Here is a 24,628-nt window from a genome sequence, read left to right on the forward strand (position 1 = left end):
ACTGGCTGTTTGCAGAACCCAAAAGCTGAGGGTTTTTTTGTTTGTTTCAAATTATTAAGTACTGGGAGCATATGCTTCCAGTTACCTGTATGGATACTGAGCCTGTCTCCTAAATGTCATCTGGTAACTGTATAATTACACAGTAACCCTAGAAGTGAGAGGGTAGGAAACTTGTATTTCCTTACTTCTGATGTCTTGCAGTAGTACTTAGCGAGTGGCATTCTGCAATGATGAGCACACGATAGGAGATTAGAAATTCCCTGGCTGTAATTCTGCTTTCCAGCACTGCCTGTCCATGCTTCAGCTGCCTCACCTGTAAAATAAAGTAAATAACCTACTGTTTTTTTTGCCTCTAGGAGACTTAATATGATCTCATATTGAGAAGAATGTCCAGGTCCTGAAGGAAGTTGTATCCATCAATAGGGTTGTTGATGTGGGATTTACAGAGAAGCAAGCATTAATTGCTCTGCTATTGAAATAATTATGGTGTGCTCGCAGCTCGGCGTGGGGTGCCACAGGGGCATAAGGCTGCAGTGCTGCAAGAACTGTTTTGGGTCCTGATTTGTTGGAAAAAACACAAATTTTCAACAATAGCAAGGAATAGTACAGCATTGGGGTGGTTTACCTCAGTCTGAGTAATCGTCTCAATTCCAAGACAGTCATCTGTCCTCCCTTTACCATATAAATGTAGCATTTCTGAGGAAAGGAAGTGGTGTATCGGCGTTGTCCGAGGTGCATGTGTTAATTCTGTGAAAACAAAAACAATTAGAAAGTGCGTCATCGCTTTTAGGAGCCCTGACTTTGAGTCAATGAGTTAGTGTTAAATTGTCAGATCCTCCCACATCCTCTCTAATGCTTTTTTTTTCCTTAATTTTCCATGAGACTGAATGAGCGTGCTTTGCATTTTTTAAAAAATGCTCGTAGTCGTTTTTCCACGTACTGAGATTGCATTTCTTGCTGTGAGATGAACTTTGGGTCGTGCCCTTTAAAGCAGCCAAGTTTACATATAGAGAGCCTTCACTTAAGTTTCGGGTAGGATGGTTTTACAGTAACTCAGGTGTCCTGATTTGAGTTTTTTACCCTCTTAGTCTTCATAACTGACTTGTAATTTAACTCTGTTTGCTGCTGCTTGTATGGAATGGGGCATTTGTGTTTTAACCAGGGCAGCTGAGTGATGTTATTTGTTTCAGGGCCATGGTGGAGGTGTGGCTGTGTTCAAGTCCTAGCTTCCCTTGAAGAATCTTTGCTGACAGCAGCCTATCCCTAGGGGTGCTGAATGTTATTAGTGCAGACCCCGTGTTCACAGGTTTTACCGAAGCCAGCAGGAGCGCAAATACAAAATCAATTTGAAAACCTGGTCTTGAATAAGGAGTGTGCACCGCAACTTCAAAAAAGTGAAGCATTTCGTAGTTGGTTGTCTTGTTGCAGCTCCTCATTCCTTCCGTACAGCGGTGTTTGTAGCATGCTTTCAGTAAAACAGTTTCACAGCCGTGGGGTGCGTCTCGAATCGTGGCACATGACATGGTGCTGTGCCCATCGATCTCCCGGTTGTTCTCCTCCTCGCTATATGTGAAGAGCAGGACTGCCCTGGGGATGAGTTGAGGGATGCTGGAAGAAAACAAAAGCTGTGGCTGGCGGTGGCACAAGTGGCAGCGCTGTCTTCCCATGGCCTCGAGGTAAGGATGGTGTTGGAGTCCTGCTCCAGTCCCGTTGGGTGCTGTCTGACTTGGTCGCTTGAAGCCATTTAACTAATGGCATCGCTGCAGCTGGAGGAGCCAGTGCCGCGATTCAAGCCGTCCTCTGCCGGTAACGGCTTTGCAACACTGAGCCCGTACGTAGAAAAAAAGCTTTTGTCCAGCAAACAGGAAACGGGAAAAGAAAAATCAGCTCGGGGTCCGGGGGAGGGAGGAGCAGAGCAGCGAGGAGCCTGGGGGCAAGTGGAAGCGCCCGGCTGGCTCCTGCCTTCACCAGGACGCGTGGAGCACGGCCCACAGCCGGCCAGGAGCGAAGCACCACGACCACAGCAGCAGAGGGAGGACGAAGGGACGTGTCCGTGCACCCTGGGGAGCTGACAACGAAGCGCTGGGTACCCAAAGACACAGCCCTGCTGGATCGCCTTCCCTGGGGCAGCTCCTTGAGACCTGTGTCAAGGCAGCACGGTGTTGGGGGCTGCTGTCACTGCAGCTGGAGGTGTTTCTGCTGAAGAAATGGCTCCGTTACATCGCCTGTGCGGACGGAATTGTGCCTCCGTGCTAGGGCTGCAGATGTTTCTTAGTAAAGTATTTGGTTACTGTATGGAGTGGAAAAACGGTTGGCTTTCTGAGCTTTCCCTCATTGTGTGTGGTTGGTTCGGTATCTGCCAAGGTGCCGAGTGCTTAGCATGTGCGTGTGAAGCGCTCGGGGGAACGGAGGAAATCCCACCCAAACCGTAGCTGCTGCTCCATCTGCGGACTGAAGCACGACACAGAAGCACGCCACCGGTCCGCCTTTGAAGCTGCTGCAGGTGCCGCCTTCGGCTCGGTCACGAGCAGCGAGGGGAGCAACTGATGTGGCTTGTGGTCCCTGGGTAACGTTACCAAAAACGCTCGTGTGATGGGTGTCTGAATCCTGACTGCCAGGGGGATTCAGGCGCCCAGGTCAGCGATTCCCAGCCTGTGGTTCAGCTCTCGGTGCCGGTGTTTGTGTTATTTGTGTTCTTGCTTGTTCAAGTCTGCCAAGGGGGCAAACTGCAGTCTGTAAGAAACAGGGAAGGCTGCTGGTGGCTCAAAACATTTGGGAATCTCTGGTCATTTAGCCATTCTTTGGAAATATTACCATTTTTTCTGGAAAACGCTTGCTTCTGTATGGCTGAAGCAATGGGGATGAGGACGGTTGATGTTACTGAACATAAAATAGCATCATAATAACCGAACTGATGTGCCAATAAAAAATGGTGTCTGTAACTGCAGGCTGTAAATGTCACTGTAACTGGAAGCGTTTATTTGGTCTGTGTTCGTTAACAAATGTGTAACTTGGCTCATTAAAATAAAGGAGCGCACTTGTTAAAATATTCTTTTAGCCCAGGCTTGGCAACTGGATGCTTTATGAGGAAGCCAGCTCCTATCGCACGGCGTTGTGTGTGGACACCCCCTGCTTTCCTGTTTTTATTTACGTAGATGCAACTCAGTATTTGCACAAAGTGACGGCGACTTTTCAAGCGAAGAACGGAAACGGGTTGGGCACTGGGAGCCTTTTTGGCAGCACCCTGTCCCGCAACGTGTGTGCGTCGAGGCGTTTGTTTATCCCCGGTGAGGCTGCGGAAGTCGGCGCTTCTCTCACCGTGCGCGGGGCTGTGCTCAGCTCCCTGCAGGCGCTTCCTGAGCCACGGCGCAGGCAGGAGGAGGGCTCCGAGGCAGAATTGATGAGCAGCTGAACCCGGGAATCTCCTTTTGGCTTCTGCAGAGCTCACGGTTGCTGTGTTCCCTTAGCTCGGTGCTCCTCAGTGCGTGTCCCCATCCCACCCGGGGCCTCGCGCTGTGCTGGGCAGCAGCAGGGGGGTCACTACCTGCTCTGGCTCTCCTTCCTTCTGCCGGATATTGCACGCACTCGTTTCGAGGAAATAAGCCGCTTTTCACCTCCTGGAGTGCTGCGTCAGTGCTGGCCTGCCTAACTGAAAGGATGCCAGGCGGGCTGGTGCTGTGGAAGCCGCTGGGCATCCCCCAGCGCTGCGTTACTGCCCCTTTCCTTGCTGAGGCTGCACACAGACGTTGCCCGCTAGCCCTTCAAGGAGGTTGTTCAGAGTTTAATTCTTGCAAAGTGCTTCAGTGTTAGTGCGGAAAAGTCATTTGCGATGTTAGCTCTATGTTTATAAACTGAGTACATCCAACTCCCATCTCTCTCTCGCTGCCTGAGCTGCGAATGCATTAAATGACTCCAACCAGCCTGCTGTTTGCTTTTCCTCCTCGCGTGGCCACGCACTGTCCTCTCCTCTGTCATTTTATTGAAGTGAGAACTTTCAGAAGAGGGCTGGGGGAGCGAGCTGTGCAGCTGGGACCTCCGATTTGCAATTTTTCTGGTGTTTGTCAGCCAAATGTGTTGTGGGGACAAGAAGGGGAACCCAATAACTGGGACAACAACATGCGGGCTTCCAACTGGGGCGGCTGGGCTGCGAGCTTACCACTAAATCATCAAGTCCGAGGGATGAGCTGGGGCTGTGCCTCCTCAGCTGAGCCTTCGTGGTGAATGCAGAGCTGCTTGCTGCTACTGGGAAGAGGAATAGGAAACTTTGAGTTGCTCGGCCTTGCAGCAGTGTGGGGTAATGCGGGGCCGGGTTCCCCGGTAAGGGAACGGCTCGGGTCCGTGCCGCCGCTCGGGTGCGGTCGTGTTCACGCGGGGAGCTGGCATCTCGCTGTCCTCATGCAGTTCCTTGACTTGCGTAGCGTTTCCTCCACGCAGGTCCCTGTCTGGTGTTTTGATTTGTATTTAAATAAACTTCCCTGAAGCAGCAGGTGAGGAATTACGCTGGCAATCCGTAGGTCAGGCTGACGAAGCGGTAGGACTGGAGCTGTGGTGCACCAGGGCTTCCTAACAGCCCCTCTCCTCTTAACTCACGCAGACCGGTGAACAACAAAGAAAGCTTTTTGGCGGTGTTTGAGCCAAAGGACCAAATCTTGTGGCTGCTTTACAACACGTACAACACGTCGTGTGTCCACAGGAGAGCTGCCGAATGGAGCAGCCTCCAGAAGGGCGTCCGGGTGGTTTCACTTGGGTTCGTTTTCAGCATCTGTTGGTGTTGGACACGTGGGAGATAACACAAACCAGGATCCCTCGCTGCGTGGCTGGCACCTCCTGCGAGCACTGAGCAGCTCTCGGTGCTTAGCCACAAAACAACACGCTCTTGAATAAGCGAGGGTGAGAGAGGGAAGCTACTGCCGGAGGTGATTTATACCTTCGAATCCCGTGTGCCTTTTGTAGGGTACGAAAAGTCTGTTCTAGTTACCCAGGCTGGGTTACAGCGTGCAGAAAGGGCTGGCGGTGGACGGTCACATATCACAGTGAGCAAAGTCACCTCCAGGTGGGTTTAGGCTCCGTGGAAGCGTGGCGGGGAGCTAGGGGGCCTGAGCCCAGGAAATAGCTGCAGAAAGGCCGGGAGCAGGTTCCCGGATAGGCATTTCAGCTAGGAATGGCGCGCGTGGCACGAGGGGGATTGAAACATGCCCAAGATGAAGCAAGCTGGGACCGACCAAGCAGGGTGCTAGAAACCGGTGAAGGAGCGGGGCTGGGGGAGCTGCGTTTGCTGCCAGCTTTCCCTGTCCTCGGGGAGGTGGAGGGCTTGGGAAGCGAGGTGTTGGGAAACTGCTCTGTCACGGGGTGGGCTTCCGACCCCTCTCTCAGCAGCTCAGTGTTTTGCAGCCTGCAAACGTAACCTGTCACGTTGCTCGGTGTCTTGACAGTCCTCTGGCCAGATCGGGGCTTTGGATGTACTGGAGAAGCAGCTCTGCTTTCCCCGAGGTACCGGTTCCTTCTGCGGTGTAGGGAAGGACCTGTCCCGATGGGGCAGAGCCCTCCTGGTACATGGATCTCATCGGGCAGAGGGACCTGCCAGCGCCATTCGGTTCAGCACCCTGACCCTCAAGCTTTTGTGGCAGGGTCATTACCCATTTAGAAGGAAACCGCGGGTGTTCTGGAAGGAAACCGCAAGGGTTTTGACCTTCCCTTGGGAGCTGGGCCCTCTGTGACTGGGAGACTTTCTCTGAGCAAAGGTACTGCTGGGACACGGGGGGGCTTGGGAGGACGCTCAGCTTGTGTGGTTCCAGGTGTGATTATATTAGTTGTGTGTGCTCTCACAACGAATTTTCAGACCTGACATCAAATATATTAGTTGTGTGTGCTCTCACAACGAATTTTCAGACCTGACGTCAAATATATTAGTCGTGTGTGCTCTCAGAAGGAATGTTCAGACCTGAGATCAAAGGTGCCTTGATGAGCGTTAGGCTCTGATTCTGCTCTTCCTTAACGGGCAGGGTCTGAGTGATGTTCCTCAATGTTTTCTCTGAGTTTGTTTCCTTTTGACGGGGGGAATTTGCCTTGGAAATAACCTGGCTGCCTCAAAGAGGTTCTGCAAGGCAGTCGTAGTGGAAAATGCCCTAACAAACGCCGACCTTGCTGATAAGCTCCGTGTGCTGGATGTGTCCTGGATGCTGGGTGACCAGTTGAAAAGTGGATAGGAGGGGGTTTTTAGGCTGGGCTGCTTCTGCCCGGCTTGTTCACGGTGCAAAAGCACGTCTTTTCTAAAAGAAACTTCTCTTTCTGTGATCCTTTGCAGGCGTAACCTGACCAAGTTATCCCTGATATTCAGCCACATGCTGGCAGAACTCAAAGGTATTTTCCCGAGCGGCCTCTTCCAAGGAGACACGTTCCGGATCACCAAGGCAGACGCTGCAGAGTTTTGGAGAAAAGCTTTTGGGGAGAAGTAAGTCTCTAGCTGTGCTCGACATTACGGATGTAACACCACTAGAAGTGCTGTTTTGTGACTCAGAAGAATCGTTACCGAGGTTAATCAGAGAAATTAATGCTGGGAGAGACCCATTAGGTCATTTGGTCCACTCTCTCGGGTAGGGTACAGGATTGTTCCTACTTTATGTTTTCCATTTCTTTGTCCTGTCTTGTTCTAAATGTGCGAAGCGATCGGTCCTTCTCCACTTTCCCTAGGAGACTGTGGCACTGCCACAAGGTTCCCTGGATTATTAAGCCTAAATGTTCCTCTCCTTAATTTAATTCCTTAACTTCTAAGTGAGCTCCACGAACCCTGCAAAATAATCTGCTTTCTTCTTCCGAAGGTTACCATGCCCCCAGTATTAGCTGTCCTTTAGCTAAGCCGTTCGATTAAATTCTTTCATCTTCCCTCCAATTAGTCTTCCCGATCACTTAGTCACCTTTCTTCTGGTTTCTCTGAACTTTTGTCAGTTTGCATAATGGCTTTGGTAAGATAGAATGAAGGAGAAGGCTGAGTGCAACGTATATGTAGGTGCAAACTGTTGAAATGTCACTTTCAATTTTTTGTATCTAATAAAACGCTGACTAAATGAACTTCAGAGGTGTCCCCAGCAGTGTTGGGGGATGAAAGTTAATGGAATTGGGCACTGCTTTCTAGCTAAGGCATTTCACATGCAGAGTTTAATTAGGAGCTGTCAGAACAAAAAGCAGTGATATATTTACTCACGGGTACTATAGTTATCTGTAGCTAGGTGTGTTCATAACGGGTTTCTACTCCACTTGATGTTTTAAAAGAAGGAAATTACTCCTTTAAACAGGAGCCTCTGTTTCGGTTTCTGGTTATCTTACTTCTGCAGTTAATCCCCGTTTAGAGAATTGCTTGCAGCTTTTTTATTTTATGTTCTAACTGTCTAGGGCTCTACTTACTGCTAACTCCTTCTCTACTTAATGGAACGTTATGAAACTCTTATCAAGTGATAGTGCCGTATACAGCCCATGGTTTATGTAAACACTGACGTGATAGCACTGCAGAAAAAGGGGAAGGAGAAAGCAGAGATGGACGTCAGCTCCCAGAATTGTGTGTATGCAGAGAAAATTGGCTAAAGTGTGCTGGGCTGTTAATTTCCTTCAGTGCCAAGAAGCGTTTTGCTCACGTAACGTGAGTAAACCTCTTGTGGCTAATTCTGATTTTCCTCTCCTCTGTTATCATGAGGTGTATACTCACAAATAAAACGCACAAGGTGGGTACGTGACGGTGCTCTTCAGACACACCGCGTTTACAGGTGGCTCGGTTTTCCCCAGGACTATCGTTCCCTGGAAGAGCTTCCGTCAAGCCCTGCATGAGGTGCACCCGATCAGCTCGGGACTGGAAGCCATGGCCCTGAAGTCCACGATTGACTTGACGTGCAATGACTACATTTCAGTATTTGAATTCGATATCTTCACACGACTGTTTCAGGTAAGAACTGAGGAATGCGAATCACTTGGAATGGATCTTAGTGCCTCCGGTCAGACTCTTTTCCCAGGCTGAACCGTATTTTTCACATTAAAATGACATTATTTATGTTGTACAGGACTTGGTCTTCTTGCCCCTCATCCTCTGGCCAGTTTTGGTAATAGTTAGAACCCTATTTTGCCGTAAGGGCGTTTGATACTTCTGTTTGAAGAAGAAAACGTTGTCTAAATATAAATTGCAACTGCATGTAAGGCACATCCAGCATCCTCCCATGAATCAGTTTTTCCTTTTCAAAGGTCACTTTTAGACTGAAGTCCTGACACAACTTCTGTAAGCCAGGAAATGCGAAGCTGAGTTTATCAGTCTGCCTTTCCTTGCGTCCAATTCTTTCGTGTTAGATTTATTTTCCGTGGGGGGATGTTCAGGATGGAGCACGAGGAGCATGGAAATTTGTGCTTCCTAGCTTTTGAACTGACACAGCCAGGATGTCGCAGACGCATTCTGTGTTCCGTGTGCAAGAAATGTTTGTGTTACTGCGGGGATATTAATAGTAGGTAAAATTGTAACCCACGGTCTTTAATAGTTCTGAGCTCTAAAACGCAGCTTTTGATGGTGCAACTGGGTATTTACAAGAACGAACACTTACTTCTTTGGCTCTGACTTGCCTTTTCCCTTGTGATAGGGTGGGTTGTAATTAAGATACGGCTAGATGAAAAATTCCCATGTTTGGTGTTGCAATGCATCTGATCTCATTCAGCACTTTTTCCAGCTATAGTACACAAAGAGCGAGTTAAGAGCCGCTGTGATTTCCGAGAGATACAGACTTCCTGGGGAGAGCTAGTACCTTAGGCAAGTTGAGAAACTTGGAAAAATTGAATGAAATTTAGACACCCAAGCACTTCTCAGAACTGAAGGCTTTCAAACTGTTGTTACGACTTTTCAGGCATCGTTTTTGGGAATATTTAACTTGTATATGCTGGTTTATTTATTCAAACCTCAGCCTAAGCAGCAATCCTTGCCACACCCAAGTGAGGTTAGGTGGCTCAGGAATAGTCACAAGCATCTTACACACGGTGAGACTGAGACAGAGAGGGGAGATCACTTTCCTGAGGCCACGTAGGAAGTTTTTGTTAGGCAGCCGACTAGTCATGGTTTCTGGTCCTGTGCATAATCTTAGACAATTCCTGTCTCCATCACCGTCTCAGCAGTGAGTAATTTTCTCTGCAGAAGCAGCACATATTGGTAGCTTTTCTTGAGCCGTCCTTTTGTGACCTCAGTGACCTCTCCCTTGGTGTTTTTTAAAGGGATTTTGATTAACTTCTCTCCTCGGTGATATTTTTATCACTGATGAGAGAATTTCAAATGTTAAGGCCGCTGCAGGAAAATACAGGTTCTAGTTCCTCTGCAGGATTTAGGGTGGGATAAGGAACGTGACGCTTTAACTAAAAAAACGACCCCTTTTCTTAAGGAACATTGTGTGTGTTGATGCCTCTTAGAAGCGTGTGGTATTATTAATATACTTCTTTGTTCTTTCTATAGCCATGGTCCTCTTTGCTCAGGAACTGGAATAGCCTCGCGGTGACTCACCCTGGTTATATGGCATTCCTAACCTATGATGAGGTGAAAGCCCGGCTTCAGAAATTCATTCACAAACCTGGCAGGTTGGTGCTTGGCAGCAGTGGCCCTTTTGATGGCTCTCGATAACATCGGGGATTACTCACTGACGGAGGAGACTGGGTTTGGGTTTGTCTTTGTCCTCCTTCCTCAGAAATTTTAAACTGAGAAAAACTCTAGCTTGTCCTGCGCTCAGACATTCTTCTCCACATCACAACTTACCTCCAGCCCACCGCACAAACGTCCCAGCTGCCGCCTCGGGCTTGAGCAGGAGGCAGAGGCAGACGCTGCCGGATCAAGCCTAACCTGGGGGCTGGCCAGGACCCTGAACAAGGGGTGCACCAGAGTGCACCTCTAGTTCTGTGCTGCTTTTAAAAATTAAATCCTTGTGTGGTCTGTTTTTTTTATTTTCCTTAAGATAATTTGAAACAAATGATTATGAGGATGCTGAGTTCTCTTGCTGTGGACCCTGGGTTTCATTTCACGTGGAGCCCGGTGCTTGGAAGTTTTTCTCACTTTGTATCAGATTGCAAAGTTCTCCTTTGATCTGCCTGGGGGTAAAGTGAGAAAAGCTGGTATAAATCATCCAGCTCTTCCTACTAGTTTTTATTTGATGTCCTAAGATATCCGGACAAAGGCTGCCTGCTTGACATTTAGTCTTTTCTGCCCGTTCCAGTCTGAACCGAAATTTCTTCTCCTCTGTGTTTTCAGTTACATTTTCCGGCTGAGCTGCACACGACTCGGTCAGTGGGCCATTGGCTACGTCACTGCAGATGGGAACATCCTTCAGACAATCCCCCACAACAAACCCCTTTTTCAAGCACTGATTGATGGCTTCAGGGAAGGCTTGTAAGTAGCTTATCAATAACAAGGTTTTTGTCCTTTTGCCGTTTTTTCCTGTGAATTATCCATCTTAATCCTGTGGTAAGGCCTGAAAGTCAGTTGAATGGTAAAATACACCCGCTGGGCTCATCACACGTTGTCTCCTCCTCAGGAGAGGCAGCGTGTTGCAGAGGTCAAGCAATCGCTGTTGACATCACCGAGCCCCCTTTTGGACATCTCTCGGCTCTTCCTTTTTATTTAGACCTTGATTCAGCAAAACACTTGAAGCAAGTGAATAGTCCCATTGATGTCAGTGGAATAATTCATATGCTTAACTGTTCTGGCACTTGAGAGTACTCAGCTATCATTTGCACTGGAGATCTGCATTGTGCTTTGCAGCAGCAGACGATGAGTGTATGCCTGCGTTTCCCTTGTCATACATTCTTCTGCAGTCGGATCCTTAACCTGTGCTAGCACAACTACTATTACAGGCTCAGTTTTCTTACTCTGGACATGGCAATTTCACTGCAGGATGATTTTAGAATAGTAAACTAGGACGATAACCTCGTGTTTAAAACAATAATTACTCCCAGGAAGGAAAACGAGCTTCTTTTTATTTTAAAGAATGGCGTGTTTGTTTTTTGCCTGATAGGAATATTCTTCCAAAACTTACTTGGAACTCAGAGTACCTTGAATTCCCTCCTCTTGGTTCTCACCCTCATTCTTTATTTCCTTTCTCCCCCACCCCCAAAAGAAACCTTATATGCACGTTTATTTGTGTGTGTATATGTGTACATATATAGAGAGAGATCTTTTTTTCCCCCAACTGCTTACAGTTATTTATTTCCCGATGGCCGGAATCAGAATCCTGACTTGACTGGCTTGTGTGAGCCCACACCTCAGGACCACATTAAAGTTACGCAGGTGAGCAAAGTCTTCTGTCCTATCCTGTCATGCTCATTGGCTTTGAGGCTTGTTTTTAGCGCTGTTGTACAGTGGTCTGCAAAATATTCATTCTCCTGTGCTCTCCGCCATGGCTCTGCCCTTGAACCCTGCGTTCCCAGGCTGTTCTTGGGAAACCTAAATAAAAATCTGGGATAACTTGAAGCCCACTTATTTTTCAGAGCTTGGTGGATGTATCTAGCACTTAAAATCACGAAGTTTTTGCAGATTTCTGTTCTCTTTTGCACTCTGTTCTAGTGTTTGGAATTTATTTTGTCCTGCGTGTCTTGCGTTGGATTTCCTGTTGCTGTGATAAATCTTGCGTATTGTTTTACAGTATCAACAATGTCTGTCTGTCTTTCTCCAAGGAACAATATGAATTGTATTGTGAGATGGGCTCCACGTTCCAGCTGTGTAAAATATGTGCTGAAAACGACAAGGATGTGAAGATTGAACCGTGCGGCCACCTGATGTGCACGTCCTGTCTCACTGCGTGGCAGGTGAGGCGTTGGCTCTTGTTTATCTGAGTGAGGCTAGTTGCTTTTTTACAGAAGCAGTATATCCTCTTCCCAAAACTGTTTAGTTTCCTTCAGGTATGGAGGTGAGGGAGTGTAACCGAGGACATAAGCCTGTAGTTCAGAAATACAAATGCTGGTTTCTCCTGCCCAGGGAGAAGGTGGTTAAATGCCTGATCTCAGTAGAGGAACAGACAAGAAGTGCAAGGACTTGCTAAAAAGCTGTTCCTCTGCTCCAGACAGAAAATCTTCCATATTTATAGCACAGTTTGTCTTTCTCTTCCCCTCATTTGAAAGGTACCTGCCTATAAGCAGGCTTAAACCTCTCTGTATATTACCCGTGTATTTAATCTCTGTATCTCAGGGGTGGTTGTAACAGATCTCTCCTCTTCCCTGAAGGAATCAGAAGGCCAGGGCTGCCCTTTTTGCCGCTGTGAAATCAAAGGCACGGAACCGATTGTAGTAGACCCGTTTGACCCCAGAGGAGGAGGAGGATTATCACGGCAAGGGGCAGAAGGAACTCCCTCACCCAACTATGATGATGACGACGACGACAGAGCCGATGATTCCCTCTTCATGATGAAAGAACTCGCTGGTACCAAAGTAAGGGCGCCTGATTGTGTGCTAGGAGATGCGGCAGCGTGTACAAAGACCGCATGTTCTCCCTCACAGGGGATGTGGTCTTAGTGCTTTGTGCACGCGAGGGTTGGCAGACCTTATAACGGGGGATTTTGATCAATATGGAGAGGGTGAAGTAAATAGGGATTCAGGTTCAGTGCTGTCAGTGCACTTCACGCTGTTCTGTTAAGCAGCAGCGAGCACGCTTTGATCGTTTGTACGTTGCCTTGAGAGACTGGGTGTTTGTCGGCCTTTAGAAGGGTGAAAAGGCTGCCTTGATCTATTGAAATGTAAGGTCTGGGTCTGGAACACTTCTCTGCATGCTTAGCAATGCTGCTTTTCACTTATTAGCCATACTTCACTCGTATTGGCAAAAGCTCATCCATTTTCCCCAGCGGTGAATGCAGCCAACCAGGTACGGTCTTCCCAAGGTCCTGATGAGTAACTGGGTAGAGGGCAGGGTATTTTGCTGAGCAAGTCAGTTTGTCTGTCATCTTTTTATATGGTGTCTGATAAACAGAGGTCTGATAACTCTGCCATTAGTGACAGGCATTCTTTGTGCATCCCTGCACATTTTTTTCTAAATGCTCATTGCTTCTCTTGCGCATCTACAGTTAGCATTGTTTTACAGCATGGGAAAGTGGTTTTGAATTTGACTAATTTTTAATAGTTGAATCCACTAAAATAGGCTGCTTTGTCTGGTCACAAGGAATGCTCTGCGCTGGTTAACCTATGGTCACATTTCTCTTTAGCTTCCACCCTGTGAAATACTGTAAACTGTAGTCCTGGGGATTGTTTTTGTATACATAACTTGGGGAAGCAAAGCACAGTTTCCTTGCTGTGACATCCTGTTGTGGTTTGCAGTGGGCTAGCATGCCGTATTTGCTGGCAATCAGTGAGTTCAGACGTGTGTAAAGGTTTTCAAAGTTACGTAGTGCTAACCTTTCTCGTGAAATAAGCTTTATAAGAAAGAGAAGAGGCACAGTTCTGTCAGGTAGAAAAAGAGGGACAAAAATGGAGGTTTTGCTGCACGCTAATGATTGCTGCAACAGCCATGACACCAGTCAAGGTACTTTGCACAGTGGTGCCTGCAGTGATGAGTAGGATTTGCAGCAGATCACGCCCTCTCGTGTCGAAAAGAAAGGCAGCTTGCTGCTGCTCAAGGCGGGTTTGTTACTCCAGCAAAACGGCTTGTCCTTTATTGTGCCCCTAAGTGTGCAATTGTGGTTTTGTGCCACAGTTAAGCCAGTTAGTGATGCTCAAGGCTTGCTGCAAGACAAATGCAGTTGTGCTGTGAAATTACCTTAAATTACTGCTGTGTGGTTGGCATTAATACAGTCATTTGTTACCAGTAGTGATACTGGAGCCAGCACAAGTCACTGAACCTGAAAGCCTCTCCAAGGAAGAGGAGCTCTGCTGGATTTTGTCATTTGTTGATTTTCCTGGTCTTTTATTTTTCAGGTTGAACGTCCTCCTTCTCCTTTCTCGGTAGCTCCACAGGCCACCCTCCCTCCCGTGCCGCCACGACTGGATCTTCTGCAGCAGCGAGTGTCCAACCCTCCTGGGGCTTCCAGCCCTGGGACCTCTTCAAAGGTAAAACACACACCTTGCCCTTTCGGGTGGGATTTTGGTGGGGCAGTTAGAAAGGAGAGTGCTTTGGTAAATCCTTTATGTTCTCTGTGACATCCCTGATGGCAAAATAGCCATTCCTATGACTTATTGACTTGTGTAAATAATGCACAGTTGAAGTTTTTTGAAACACTTAGTATCCTTTATTTGGAATCCAATCCAATGATGCCCTGAGTTGTTCTTTTTTTTTTTTTAATTCAAGAAAGATAATCTGGGGTGTTTAGTGCCTAGCTGTAGCTGCGTGTAATTACTGTGTTCTCTCCACAAGCTTGTAGGGAAGGTGTCCCTGGAGAGCTAGCTTGGCATCACTCCACATCCGTTGAGATAATTTCTCGTAAAAAACAGATGAAACAAAAACAGACCTCACCCTTCTGCCACCCACCTCCCACCTTTCTGTGTTCTGTGGCTGGACTCCCTTTGTTAAGCCATGTTTTTGCGTTCTTCTGCTTCCCAGGCTGCTCCTGGCACCCTTCACAAGGACAAGCCTCTGCCGATCCCACCCACGCTCCGCGACCTGCCGCCGCCGCCGCCTCCGGACAGACCCCACTCCATCGGGACCGAGGGTCGGCCTCAGAGACGGCCCCTGCCCTGCACGCCGGGGGACTGTCCTTCCAGAGACAAGCCGCCCCCCGTGCCCTCCACCCGCCAGGGAGATCCGTGGCCCTCCCGGCCGATTCCGAAAGCCCCCTCCGCAGCTCTCAGCCCCGGTGACCACTGGACAGGGAGGGAGCTGTCGAACAGGCACTCGCTTCCCTTCTCCTTGCCCTCTCAGATGGATTCCAGGGCTGAGAGCCATCGGCTTGGGAGCACGCTCAGCCTGGACAACCAAGTGGTGAGTAGACCTGATGGGGGTGAAGGTTGGTTTTAAGGAATTAGGTCTTCCAAGGTGCCCTGTTGTCATTTGCATCTGAATAGGGCATTCCTGTGCCAAGGGAGAGATGGAGAGGAACTGGTGAATGCCAGGCAAGGGAGAATAATGGGAGGACTTCATAGGGCTGTACTTTCCTGCCTCTTGGGAGCAAGGCTGAAATCTCGGTTTATCTGCCAGTTACCTTTGAGCAGTCAGGAGCCACAATTTCATGATCATAATTCACCTTTGAATTTTGAAAAACCAAGAATGTTTTGCATTAGGAGCCGGTGTGCTGAAAAAGTATAATTTCCTCCTCTCAGGATTCAGTCCTGTGAAACGTGCACACAGAAACAATGATTACTTTAACGTGGTAAAATCTGAGTTAGATTTGGGTCTGTTATTATTAATAATATCATGATGTGTAACTTAGTAGCCCAACATATTGTTCTCTAAGAGAAATCACAGGCAGTTTTGCTTTCCTTGATCCCTTTTGCCTATCTTTTCCTTTTAAAACCTCCAGCTTTCTTGAAAAATTGAAAGCAAGTACATTTTTAGCCAGATCGTCTAAGGAATTGACAGTTGCACAGTTGTCATTCAGTCTCTGTATATACGCTTGTCTGCATCCTTTTCCTCTTTTCCCTATTAACATTTTGGCCTCTTGGCCAATTTCAGCTGAGTTTAGCAAAGTCATTAGAGTCTCAAAGATAAGAGTTCCTGTAGTTCTTGTGTAAACAGGCAATAAGCAACAGGAGAAAAACTGTGCCTGTGCTGTCAGTGAGGGAAAAGCATCAGAACTTCTGGATTTCTAAGGTGTCAGTAAATGCTTTTGAATAAATGAAGATGCTTCGTCCCCAAGAACTGGCTGACTGGCTGACATCCATCCCCAGCTGGATGACCAGCAAACAGTTTTGTAACTACACGGGCAGACCTGGTGCCTCTAATTCCTCATGTGGACTTCTTTCTTTCAGAGCTTGAACAGTGGTCCACCAGCAACCTCAGAGTGTGAACACCCCAAAATTAAACCCTCCTCCTCTGCCAACGCTATCTACTCCTTAGCTGCCAGGTATGTTGTTCCCTAGGCGGGTCATTGTAGGTCTCTGTGCATGCTGGTGCCGGGGACAGAATTTGGTGTAACTCTGTCAAGCCTTAGTTTCAGTCTCGGATGGATTATTTATTCAAAGCACGCAGTCTAGATGAAAGTAGATGAAATCAGCATCCATTTGTGGATGGTGGTGACAGTTACCTTTGGCTGTGGCGATAGGAATCAGGCTATAGTTACCTTTAGCTCTTCTATAACTTTAATTCTGAGTTGGTCTTTCTAAATGTACATTGTGAAGCAGGTGATGCATATGATACTGTTAACTGCCTCTTCGTAGTGACCTTATGCCAGCTTGACCTTGCAGCTGGGCTGCTGCAAGTACTGAAGCCAGGTTATTTCTCTAGGCAGTATCAATTTAGCACTGTTACCTCGGCTGTGGGTTTGAAAGGCCACTTTGATGTTAATTAGATTTAGAGTAAATGCTTTTCTGGTGTTTATATCTTGTTTCTCCTGCCTCCAGACCACTGCCTGTACCAAAACTGCCTCCTGGGGAACAGTCTGAAAGCGACGAAGACACTGAATACATGTCACCTTCCTCTCTGCCAGTGGTGCCTCCAGGTCCTGCTGTACAAAAACCAGAGATCAAAATGCCTGTGGAAATGACTCAGAGTTTGCGGTGAGACGCTGTTTGCATGTACTGTTCTTCCTCCTCGCAGCTCTGGGGAAGCATATTTGTTTACCAGGGTGGAGATTTTGCTTGCTCTGTTGGCTGAATTCCCCCAGTGATGCTCACCAGATCTAGACTAACGTAGCGAACTGCAAATGAGATGTGGCTACTGCTCTTTTGCAGAATCCTTACGCAGTATTAAAAGGGCTAGATAACCGCTTCCACCTCTTTCTGCTGATAACGGCAGCAGCCCCTGAAGCGCAAAATTCTGTGAAAAGGTTTTTTTCTGGTGGTATCAGCTAAACTCTTCTATGCCGATCTGCTGTCTTGCAACAGACATCACTAGAGCGCTTAGAGAAACAAATGCTCTTTCTCAGAACCGCGGTGGTTTCATTTTGAAGCAGGTGTCTGTGGATAATGTCAGTGACAGAAGCTGGGCGATGGTTGACCACTGTCACCTGTGTGAAGGGAGATGTGTGTTCTCTCCCACAGAGTTCTGGAGTGCGACCAGCAGACGGATGGCTGCATGTACGAAGCGATGTACAACATTCACTCCCAAGCAGTGTCCTCTGCTTTTGAGACTGTCAGCGCTTCTGGTGAGTGGGTGTGCTGATAAAAAAGACACAAAAACATCAACAAATAAACCTGGGACGCAATGCATTGGTCCCAGTGCCAGTTGGAATAGCATTTTAGGCTAAATTAAATGTTGCTTTTGTTGTCGAAATAGCTAGGGTGTATGTGGAAGCATTTGTGTCTGTGTACTGCAGGCTGCATGTGGGGATGTTGGTGAGCAGCCGGGCTGGAATGCACTGTAAAAATACTCAACAGTTGTTTAAAAAATGGCTGTTTTGAAGATTTTGTTTTCTGGGCTTTGCTGCTGTAAGCAGCTGCAGCAGCTGTCAGCCCACATCTATGGTAAGAAATTTTTATCTAGCGCTGCCTTCTGGAAAGAGCTTCCATTGAACCTTTGGCAGCAAGGGCCAGCAGTTCTGTGTCCTGTCAGTGCTTTTATGGACTGCAGAGCAGAGTCTGCCTGGAGAGACGGGGCTCTGTTCAGTCCCAGAGCTCGGACTGTCTCTTCTTCTAGATGAAGGGGATCTGGCTGCAGCCACTGCCAGCAACGGCCCCGAAGAATCAGAAAATGAAGAAGATGGCTACGATATCCCCAAACCACCACTACCAGTTGCTACTGCTCGTCGCACACTGTCTGATATCTCCAACGCCACGCCTGCCTTCAGCCGAATGTCTTTGGAGAACGACCCTGTAACAGGTTAGAGAACAGCTGTACTCCGGATGCTATAGCACGCACTGATGGCTTGAAACTGGTGTCCCTGACTCAGGGTTTTGTGGGGAGGCTGTAAAATCAGATTTGCAAGGCGGAATTACACTGGTCCTCATTTGCTCAGTTTGGTTTCTGACTTGAAATACATTTCCTTACTGACTTAAATCACTGAGCTAGTAAATCACACTTAAATCACAGTTAGCCAAACCTTTTCTCAGCTTTAAGGATGTTCCCTAGGCCATCGTGTCATACAGGGCATAGCCCAGAGTTTGTGCCAGGGCATGGAACAGAGCTTGGCGATATTACCGCTCATCGCTGTTCAAGCTGAAGGCGGGATGGCTGCCGTGCGCTCTTTCTGTCTCGGGTGCGGTTGTTGCCAGCAGATGGCACAAGTGTCCCGTTTGGTGCTTTGGGCTTCCTTGAGCAAGGACACGGCGGCTCGGCAAGGTCAGCTTTTTGTCCCCGGGGAGCAGGGGACATCTTGTCCTTCTGGCTGCGAGACACACTCTCCAGGGGACAACCAAAGCCTCGTCTCTCCGAAAGCCTTTCCAAATAACGCTTGACTTCTTCCCTACAACCGCTCAGGGGCACCAGAGGAAGCTCTGAAACTTCCTGTTGGGGGGCTTTAGGATTCAGCACGTCTCAACGTCCGGCCGTTTGCCAAGTGAGAGGAGCGAGTTTCTCGTTCCTTCTGGAGGCTGGCAGGAGGCAGAGCCTCCTGTACCCAGGCCTGCTCGTCCCACGGAGTCTTCTGCTCACCTGCTTCACCGATTCCCGTTTCCAAAGTTTCCTCTTCTTCAGCTCAGAGAAGAATTTATCAGTTCAAAGAGATTTGTTAGCTTTTGCCACTCCTCCCTGCCTCACTCTGTGAGTGTGTCTGTAGAATATGGGATAAGGAGGGCAGAGGGAGCTCACATCCTGCTCCCAGATGAACTACGGAGCTTAATCATTGACCCTTCTTTGTTTATACAACCCTGAAATTATAGTGCTTTTGTCCTGCTTTGTAGGGTCTGGAGATCTGCTAACGAAAAATGCTGAGGAAATGCTGATTGTTACTGCCCTGGGAAGCTTCTGCAGTTTTCTGAAACTTTGGGTATTGGCCACTGCCGAAGTCTGGCTAGTGAGGGATGCCTTTTGGCAGATTTATGTTCTCACGCATGGTGCCCTACAATTTAGTTTCTTAATCATTTACCAAAAAAGCTGAGCTGGTAGTTGCCCTTTCAAATTGACCCGTGGTCTCTGAAATTTGAGCCGGTTCAGGCTGAAACAGCTATTTCGAAAGACACTTTGGGGGAGAGGAGTGGGTAGTCCTTTTTCTCAAACGTACAAAAAGCTTTTTATGTGTCAGGAGCTTGTTCTGGGACGGTCGGGGAGATGAGCTGCCTTGTGGCTGGTGAGGAAGCCTCAATGAATTTGTTTTCTGAGGAGCCTTCTCCAACTTAGCGCTCTTGGTGAGGTTTTTCAGGAAGGCCCCACGATGACTGCTGCTGTTCTGAACGGGGCTGCGGTGCCAGTCTTAAAGGGGGATTGTTTGGACATTCCCAGGCTTAAGGATTTGCGTGTTGTACACCAGTTCAGCTGTTAGAAAAATCTATCCTGAGTACCTCGAGGAGGTTTTTCCAGCAGACAAACACAGCTTGCTTTAAGGTGATGTCAAATACTCACGCAGAAGGGTTTCTTGTCATGTGCAAAGTAGGAAAAAATGTTTTCTGCAGTGGTACGGGAGGTCAGGACTCAAAATTATCAGACGTTGGATTAACACAGTAAATAATGCATTTTCTCTACCAGGCACTAGTTAAATCCCTGCGATGTTTGGTGTCCCGCTTGGTTTGTTGGCTGCTCTTTTTGTTCCCCAGGAGGCTAGGGTGGGCTTCAGCAGGAGCTCGTGTGGGTGGCCCTGGCCGAGGGGCTGGCAGAGGAAGAGGAGCGTTCCCTTCTGAGACAGAACTCGGTTTTTGGAGAGCTTGTGGCGGGGGAGCTGTAACTAATAATCTCCATTTTGTGCGTGTGCTGATCGGTGCCGTGGTGCGGGAGGATGGGGCTGAGTCGAGATAGCGGCGCGTGTCCGAGTGCCGTTTATCAGTCTGATGTCAGTCCTGCTCTCTTCCGAAAAAAAAAGAGTCCCTGCCCTTCCTTGAAGCGACGCGTTTATTTCTCCTTCCAGGTTTTTCGGATGGCTCTCAAGTTCCAGAAAGGCCGCCCAAGCCTCTGCCGCGGAGAATAAATTCAGAGCGAAAAGCCGGGAGCTGCCAGCCAGGTGGGGCCGGCAGCGGGACCAGCGCGTCGCTGCAGCTCTCCAGCGAGATCGAGAACCTCATGAACCAAGGCTACTCATATCAGGACATTCAGAAAGCGCTGCTCATTGCACATAACAATATTGAAATGGCCAAGAATATTCTCCGGGAGTTTGTTTCCGTCTCCTCCCCGGCGCACGTGGCCACATAGCACATCACCTCCGACGCCTGCAACTTCTGCGGACCAGCTGCCCGGGCGGCCGCAGCCCGGCTGCGCACCGAAGGGGAAGGGGGTTCCTTTAGAGACTGCGTGCGGAGGTCAGCCCTGCCTCTTCCCGAATCAGTTATCAGGTTTTTGTGGTTCCAGATTTCAAAGCAGTGGGATGAAACGCAGCGGAGCGGTGTTTTATACAGTGTGTGTCTTGGAGTCCTTTCCCCCCGACCTCTTGGCTGAGAGAACGGATTTGTTTCCGGGGTGCTGGTAGAGAGAGGTGTTGCAACGAGGGATCCCAGAACCGATGCCCTGGAGGCCGGGGGGAGTGTTTTGTGCTGTGAATTCGAAGTGAATGCTCTGAGAAACCGAGTCTCCGGGTCAGTGTGGTGTGTCCTGTGGTTCATGGTACTAGGTTTGGACCTGCTGGCTGCTGGCTGTCTGGCTCAGGCTTTTCGGAGCAGCCGAGCGGTCGCGTTCCGCTGGGAATAAACAGGAGACCTTGGAAGAAATCTTCTGATTGCTTCCCGTTAGCTGTGGCGTTGCCCTCTTACCTGTAATAATAGCGTTTGTTGCTCACGATTTAGATCACCCCTTTTCGCCTGGAGCTAGCGTGCCCGGCTTCTGCAGGGCGCTTTGCTCGCGGCAGCGCTGGGAGTTGGATTTCTGTCGCGCGTGTCCTCTCCCCGGCAGCGTCGGATTCCAGGGCGCTGGATGTGCTGCGAGTCCTGCGTGTCTTTGAGGGGTGGGAGAGGGCGGGAAGAATTCGAGGGAGAGCGAAGAACTGGCTGCTGCTTCTCTTTTTTTTTTTTTAGCCTCGAGCGTTTTGTGCTGCGGTGCTCAGGCTCGAGTGCAGCCCTGCCGGGCTCGAGCAGCCGCCGCCGGCCACTCCCATGCTCTCTTTCTCTAGGAATGTTGCACCTGGTAAGCGCGGTGTTTTATTTATCTTAACTGCATGGTGGCTGTCGCAGCCTAGTGGCCTTCATGCACATTCCGTCGTCTCCTCCAGAGAGCTTTCGTGGGAGCCAGTTGTCTTTTGTGCCAGGCTGTCCCGTGGAGCCGGTGCGTGCAGCTGATGTCGTCGTCGGTATCGTGCCTGCTTTGCAGCAAAATAAACGCAGCGGTTCTCTGCATGGCTGTCGCAACAACACGGGGGGGGCTCTTCTTTCCGTTTCCATTTCTCCGAGGAGTCGCCAGAGCTTGTGTTAGAGCGGATCTGGGACGCTTCTGTAGCCGTAAAGCAATCACACTGGGCTTTGAGAGTCAGGACTCAGCTGTTCCTCGGACAAAACCTGACCAGCATACTCAGCTACTTAACTCTGTTCGTAATATGCTTGTGTGTGAGCAGCGTGGTGCCTTTGGAGGGGCTTTCGATCGAGCAGGGACACGCAGATCCCAGCCTGACAGACGGACGGCCCTCTGGGTACGCCGCGAGGCTGCCAGCCTTTCAAAGCGTGTCCTGCATTATTTGCATCACTCCCAGGGCAGCAGCAGTCACTAGGCGAAGGGTTGCAGCTTGAAGCGCTGCCGGCGTGCTCGGGGCAGCTGGATGCAGTTTAGCCCTTTTAAAGAATCCAGGAGCTGGGCCCAGATTTCGGGGAAACAGCTCGCGGTTGGCGGGGGGGGACTTAGAATATTAGCAAGGAAATTAAGCCTAAAACGTTTGTTTGATGCGCAGCGTGGGTCTCTCTCTAAACCTGCAGCTTTGTAAATGGATGCGGGGGGGTCTGGGCAGTTTAAAAGCACGAGCTGGCTCCTCGCTCCCCTCCTTTCTGTAATAAAACGGTCTCTGAAACTGTAAGGAGATCCCTTAAGTGCAGCTCTTACTGTTGCTATTTTAGGGCCAGGGCTGAAACGTGCAACTGCAGCGCGCTGGTGAGGTTTCTGCCCATCAACACGGGGCTCGGCAGCGGTGCAGAGCTGCTGGAAGCAGGATCCGGCCTTTTGGAGGTGCTGAGCTGCAGACGAGGTGATGTCCCCGCATCCTGCGCTCGGGGAGGAAGGGTTTTCCTTTCTCCTGCCCCCGACAGCCGGCAGTAATCACGCACCAGCCCTGCTCTTGCTGTCCAAGTGCTCTGGCAGCCTCGGCCCCTGGTGTGTCCAGCACCGGGGGTGCTGTGCGGGGACGGGGGCAGCTCTGGGCAGCTCTGGGCAGCTCTGCGCGTTGCAGGCTGTCCGGCCGCCCCGAGCGTATCCGAGTTAGCTCCCGGCTTTGTCGTTTTGGGAGGGAGCCCTGCTGTTCCTTCCCCTCTCCTCCGCGTTCTCCCCAAGCTCCGCGTTGCTTTCGGAGCCACTTCGGCGCCGCCTTTGCCGCGTAAGCTCGGCCCGAGCGAGTTCAAGTGTGGCGTGAGGCTGGGTCGTGCAGAAGAGCCAAGTCCGGCCAGCTAGCAAGCCCCAGCTCATGGCCTGCACAGCGCCTGCGCCCGCAGGAGCGGCGCCCTGTCCCGTGCGAGCCCCGGGGTGCCCGGTTCAGCCGGGCCTCGCAGAGCTGTCGCGGGGCCGCCCTCGGGGTTCGTCCGCCTCTCTGGGGCGTCCCCGCGGGTGTTTGTCCAGGTCTTGGCAATTAGGGAGAGCAACCTTCGTGGCGTGTGTCGCTAACTTCCCTGCATGTGTCCTGTCTGTGCACCGTTTGGTCCTCAAACTAATTTAAGAAGCTTAAGCCTTGGCTTTTCTTAGGCCTGGGAGCGTTTTGCTTGCACCGCTGGCGTGCAGCGGGGTCTGCCTGTGTTTTCCGGCTCTGCCCAGGCACTGTGCAGCGTATTTTTCTTCCTGTTTTTCTTTCAGAAAGGTGAGCCTGATGTGATTTTCTCTTCCCCCCCCCCCCCCCTCACCTCCTTGCTCTTTATTCTGAAGAAGCTAACCTGATTGTGCTACTTTCAAAAAGCCGAAGCCAAATGTCTCGTGCCTTTCCGAGGGGAACGCCGCGCCGCCGGGCTGCGCCTGGGCACCCCCTGCGAAAGGGAAGAGCCCGAGCAGGCAGCTGCAAGCGTGCCTCCGAAAGGTGCGAAAGGAAGGGGCGGGAGAGACGGGCGGCTGTCACTCCTGCTGGGTTTTGCAGCATTGTGGCTGCGGAGGTTTCCTTCTCGGCCTGGTGCCGGCAGTGAGTTGCCGGGGCTGGTGCGGAGGACAGGAGAGCTGTGGCACGGGAGTGGTTTGGCTCGTAACAAAATACGAGTTCTGCTCTTTAAAAAAAAAAAAAGCTGGTTTTCCCCCCCCTCACCTGCCAAGCCAGGACGCAAAGCAAGCAGCAAACCCCTTGGTACGGGAGGAGCTGGGGCACAAAACACGGGCACCGCTCCACGTCCCTGCGCCCGGCGGCCGCCTCGCTCGAGGTTTCGGTGTCTCGGGGCGCCCGGAGCCGCCGTGGCCGAGCGGGATCCGCAGCGAGACGTATCCCGAGGGGGAGGCTGGGTGGCTGGGCAGCAAGCAGCGGATTTGCTTTCCCCGTAACCCGCTTTCCTGCATGCCCCTGGCTGAGCCTTGCCTCGGGGCGCAGCATGTCGCCTCCGGAGTTCGTTACTGTAGCCAAACCTTGAGGCAGGGCCATTACTGTAAATGTTTTTTTTTTTTATTATTATTATTATTATTTTATTATTTTTTTTTTTCAGTTGAGCAAGAAAAAATGCAACTCCCAGGGCGCCTTCCCGAAGGCGCCACGTTAAAAAATGAGTTGGGGAATAAGGACGCGTGTTTTTAAAGTTCCTGCTGGAAATCTTTTTTTTTTTTTGGAATTTCTGGTGGGGGAGGAGCAGTCGTTCCGTCTCTTGAGTGACAAACACCGATTTGTATAATGTCAGTGTTAAAAATGTTGAGATTTTCACAAAATATTTTAAAAAAAATATAATAGTGTCATTAATATAAAGTATAATAGCAGTATTTAATCCTTTCAGATCTGTAAAGAATAAGGAAAAACAGAAGGTAAATATTCTTACAGAGAGTAGCTGAGCTTTAAGGTTCACTTGGTTTAAAGTCCTCATTTTGTTTGCAAATGCATTGTTAATGTTTAGAGGTTATACTAATGTTATTTATTAATTGTTTCCATCCTTGTATGCTGCCCACTAAGAGCTTCTTTGGGATTTCATTCACCTGTGTCAGTACAAAGAAAACAAAACAAAGTTTTATTTTTAAATAAAATTTCCTTTGTCGTAGCAGAGCGGCTGGGTTGTGGTGGTTCTGTGAGCCCTGGAGGAGCAGCGTCGCGCTCGTCACCTCGTTCAGAGTGCCCAAGTTGGGACGTTCGGTCCATCCCCCCGCGTCCCTTACACACTGACCTAG

The 24,628-nt window shown here is 49.5% G+C and overlaps 1 protein-coding gene across 1 annotated transcript in view; it reads left to right on the forward strand.

Moving 5' to 3' along the window:
* The window catches only part of CBL (Cbl proto-oncogene), a 40,002-nt gene extending 15,496 nt beyond the window's left edge, over window positions 1-24,506 (forward strand). Inside the window, exons 3-16 of the mRNA XM_083808643.1 lie at window positions 6,305-6,451; window positions 7,777-7,933; window positions 9,470-9,591; window positions 10,256-10,393; window positions 11,203-11,290; window positions 11,677-11,808; window positions 12,223-12,426; window positions 13,903-14,034; window positions 14,525-14,902; window positions 15,889-15,983; window positions 16,480-16,635; window positions 17,119-17,222; window positions 17,714-17,896; window positions 20,073-24,506. Coding sequence (XP_083664769.1) covers window positions 6,305-6,451; window positions 7,777-7,933; window positions 9,470-9,591; window positions 10,256-10,393; window positions 11,203-11,290; window positions 11,677-11,808; window positions 12,223-12,426; window positions 13,903-14,034; window positions 14,525-14,902; window positions 15,889-15,983; window positions 16,480-16,635; window positions 17,119-17,222; window positions 17,714-17,896; window positions 20,073-20,353 — 2,317 coding nt within the window. The 3' untranslated portion in view covers window positions 20,354-24,506. The remainder of the gene's footprint in view (window positions 1-6,304; window positions 6,452-7,776; window positions 7,934-9,469; window positions 9,592-10,255; window positions 10,394-11,202; window positions 11,291-11,676; window positions 11,809-12,222; window positions 12,427-13,902; window positions 14,035-14,524; window positions 14,903-15,888; window positions 15,984-16,479; window positions 16,636-17,118; window positions 17,223-17,713; window positions 17,897-20,072) is intronic.
* The last annotated feature ends 122 nt before the right edge of the window (window positions 24,507-24,628 follow it).

This window comes from Anser anser (genome assembly GCF_964211835.1).
Source record: "Anser anser genome assembly, chromosome: 22".
Taxonomy (NCBI): Eukaryota; Metazoa; Chordata; class Aves; order Anseriformes; family Anatidae; genus Anser; species Anser anser.